This window comes from Poecilia reticulata, linkage group LG10 (assembly GCF_000633615.1).
Source record: "Poecilia reticulata strain Guanapo linkage group LG10, Guppy_female_1.0+MT, whole genome shotgun sequence".
NCBI classification, from domain to species: domain Eukaryota; kingdom Metazoa; phylum Chordata; class Actinopteri; order Cyprinodontiformes; family Poeciliidae; genus Poecilia; species Poecilia reticulata.
Window position 1 is genome coordinate 24,334,896 of NC_024340.1, and position 1,869 is coordinate 24,336,764.

Consider the following 1,869-nt stretch of genomic DNA (forward strand, 5'->3'; position numbering starts at 1 on the left):
AACACAGGTGGGTTGTCATTGATGTCAGCTACAGATAACTGAATAGTTTTAGAGGAGGACAGAGGTGGAGAGCCCTCATCAGTGGCAATGATTGTAATGTTGTAATCAGATACTAGTTCACGGTCCAGTTGTCCTGTGGTCACTAAAGAATAATAGTTTTTAATAGAAGGAACCAACTTAAAAGGCATATTTTGCTGWATGTAGCAGMGAACATTTTGGCTGTTATCAGAATCTACATCCTGTACATTAATGATGCCCACCTCTGTGCCAGGAGACACATTTTCAGGTATTGGGTTTGCCAGTGACTTTACATAGATAACAGGCGAATTGTCGTTTACATCGGTGACATGTACAGTCACTTTTGTGTAAGATGACAATCCCAAGCCATCTTTTGCTTTAATGCGTASGTCATAAGTTGCAACCATTTCAAAATCAATCTCRCTAATGAGTTTTAATTCTCCTGTCTTATGATCGAGGCCAAAAACGTTCTTTACATTCTCTGAAACATGTCCAAAATCATAAGTCACATCTCCATTCACTCCCTCATCTGCATCAGTTGCGCTCACTGTTATCACTACRGTACCTATAGGAGAGTTTTCAGGCAGACTGGCTTCATAAASGGCCTGGCTAAACACTGGGGCGTTATCATTAGCATCTAGCACGGTTACATGAATAAGTACAGAACCTGATCTCTGAGGAGATCCGCCATCTAAAGCTGTAAGGCGYAAATTAATTTCCTTTTGTTTTTCACGATCAAGCTCCTTRTCCAAAACAAGCTCCACTGTGTTTCCATTAGTAGCCAGAATGAAATKTTCGTTCTTCTCAAGGCTATACTGCTGAACTGAATTTTGTCCTACATCCGCATCGTGCGCCTCCTCGATCACAAAGCGAGCTCCCCTCAYTGCYGACTCTCYAATTTCAAATTTAAACGAYGCTTCGTTAAACTGCGGTGTATTATCATTAATATCTTGAACATGCAGACTRAAAGGATGTAATTCCAGAGGGTTCTCCAGCACGATTTCSCGTTTTATTACACAAGACAATCGTTCTCCACACAGCTCCTCTCGGTCAATCCTGTCGGAAATAATTAAATCACCTGTGCTTCTATTGATATCACAATATCGCTTCCGATTCCCCGCAGCGTCAACGCGAGCATTCCTAAGTGACAATTTACCCACGTCCAGGTTCAAATCCTTCGCTATATTTCCAATAGAATATCCACGTTTCACTTCCTCCTGCACCGAGTAGCTCACGTCTCCATTCACTCGGTAAGAGAACAAAAAGAGGAGATACAAAATTCGATGCTCCATTGTTTTAGCTTGGAAATGTGTTTAAAATATARCAGGGTCCTTTGGTTATATTCCACAAAGAAAAAACAGTGGTAGAAATAACGCAAAAAAACACAAGCAATTCGAGAGCTTCTCAATCTGGATGCGCAGATTGAATTGTAAGGCTTACATCTAAAACAGCACTGGGAGGGAAGAAGAGCCTTCTCATAGAAAGGCAAATAGTGACACCTTGAGAAAAAGGAAGAAACARCACTGTTCTCAGTATAAAAGTGTGCCTTTGAATAAATATTTTCTTCTTTAGTATAAATCGTCCTCTAAGCGTTCTTAAAAGCAAAACAATGGACAGAGCTTCAGAAACCTTTCTTGAAAGCAATAAGAAGTCGTAATAATTTCTGATATTCACTTCATCAGTATGGTGAGTGCTAAAATCATACAATAGAAATGTGTACGATTTCCCATAAGTGTACATAAAGTGAAAAAGACAAAATTCATGGGTCGTCATTAATAAGTTCCACAATAAAACCTTTTGTCTCTAGATACTCTTTAAAGTCTCTCTAAGAAAAATCATTAAAGCAGTCAT

General features: G+C 39.4%; 2 protein-coding genes across 10 annotated transcripts in view; both read right to left on the minus strand.

Annotated features, from left to right (window-relative positions):
* The window catches only part of LOC103471737 (protocadherin gamma-C5-like), a 276,959-nt gene that overhangs the window by 229,565 nt on the left and 45,525 nt on the right, over positions 1-1,869 (minus strand). The window lies entirely within an intron of this gene.
* LOC103471724 (protocadherin gamma-B5-like) overlaps positions 1-1,869 on the minus strand; it is a 13,543-nt gene that overhangs the window by 8,451 nt on the left and 3,223 nt on the right. Inside the window, exon 2 of the mRNA XM_008420906.2 lies at positions 4-317. Within this exon, the coding sequence (XP_008419128.2) occupies positions 4-317 (314 nt within the window). The remainder of the gene's footprint in view (positions 1-3; positions 318-1,869) is intronic.